This window comes from Vigna umbellata, chromosome 4 (genome assembly GCF_029865625.1).
Source record: "Vigna umbellata cultivar VRB3 chromosome 4, Vumbellata_1.0, whole genome shotgun sequence".
Classification (NCBI taxonomy): domain Eukaryota; kingdom Viridiplantae; phylum Streptophyta; class Magnoliopsida; order Fabales; family Fabaceae; genus Vigna; species Vigna umbellata.
The window spans coordinates 23,360,416-23,361,627 of record NC_142168.1 but is presented as its reverse complement, the minus strand read 5'-3'; the positions used below and the strand labels follow the sequence as shown (position 1 = coordinate 23,361,627).

The 1,212-nt window shown below is 35.6% G+C and overlaps 1 protein-coding gene across 1 annotated transcript; it reads left to right on the top strand.

The window, feature by feature from the left end:
• On the top strand, window positions 1-1,206 carry LOC148199621 (heavy metal-associated isoprenylated plant protein 39-like). Its single transcript, XM_088113556.1, has 3 exons — window positions 1-158; window positions 473-548; window positions 674-1,206. The coding sequence occupies exons 1-3, from the start codon at window positions 153-155 to the stop codon at window positions 988-990; spliced, it is 399 nt and encodes a 132-aa protein (XP_087969682.1). The 5' UTR covers window positions 1-152; the 3' UTR covers window positions 991-1,206.
• Window positions 1,207-1,212: the final 6 nt, after the last annotated feature.

Sequence of the window (1,212 nt, the reverse complement as noted above, 5' to 3'; positions counted from 1 at the left end):
CTCATGTACTATATAACTCCCCATTCAGCTTCAAGTTTTTAACAGTTCAATTACAACTTACAACAATCTCTTCACCTCCTCCAAAACTTCTCCCTCATAACCCTCTTTCCCTTCTTTGATTTTCCCCAGAAATTTCCCATCTTTGAATCATTATGATGGTAAGAATTTTTCCCTTTTTCAAGTTTTCTATGATTTCTATAAAGGGCATCATTCTAGAAACACATCACTCTAATATCACATCTAAATTCAATTCTTAAATTTTTTGAGTTTTGCTCTGTTTCCATCCTCAATTTGCAAACATGATTTCAAAAACTGAGCCCAGCTCTCTTTAAGTACTGTTTGATGCTCAAAATTGAAAATCTTTCTATTCTTTTTCCTTTAACTGTTGAAGTCATAACTTGTTTTGGAATCTTCATGCTTAGAATTGGTTACAACAATAGATCCTAAAAGTTGTCTGCATTATGTTTGACAGAAAGTGGTACTGAAGGTGGAACTCTATGATGACAAAATCAAGAAAAGGGCCATGAAGAGAGTGTCTGGTATTTCGGGTAAGGAATCTGAACATTCAACCATCTCTGCCGTGTTAATTGTCTGTTCTTTGTTTCTGCTTTGTTGTTGAAGGGCAAATCCAGATGGGACAAAAAATTGAATTTGTTGGGGTGACTTTTTTCAGGGGTTGAGGCAGTGTCTGTGGACATGAAGGACCAGAAAATGACCGTAATTGGGAGTGTTGATTCTGTTAAAGTGGCGGTAAAGCTTAAAAAATTGTGTCATGTTGACATACTTTCAGTTGGACCTGCGAAAGAGGAGAAAAAGGAAGAACCAAAGAAAGAAGAGAAGAAGCCAGAAGCAAAGAAAGATCCAAAGGAGGAATATGCTGAAGCTCTGAAGGTGTATGAAGCATATTTTAACCAAACCAGACAGCAACCATATCCATATTACTATTACAGAACAGTGGAAGAGAATCCAACTGGCTGTGTTATTTGCTAAGTATTGGAATATCATGGATTTTAAGGGATAATAAAAGAGAATAAGAAAAGAAGACAGTGGCTGGATCATGTTTCTTTTGGAATTTCCATTTTTCTTCTTTTCTTTGTAAGTTTTGGCCTCTTCTGGTAAAAGTTCAGAAGAAAACAGACATCTAAAAGTTGAGAAATGTATTATGTACATTATTTTGTGGTGTAATACAGTGTGTTCAAAATTCTAGCATGG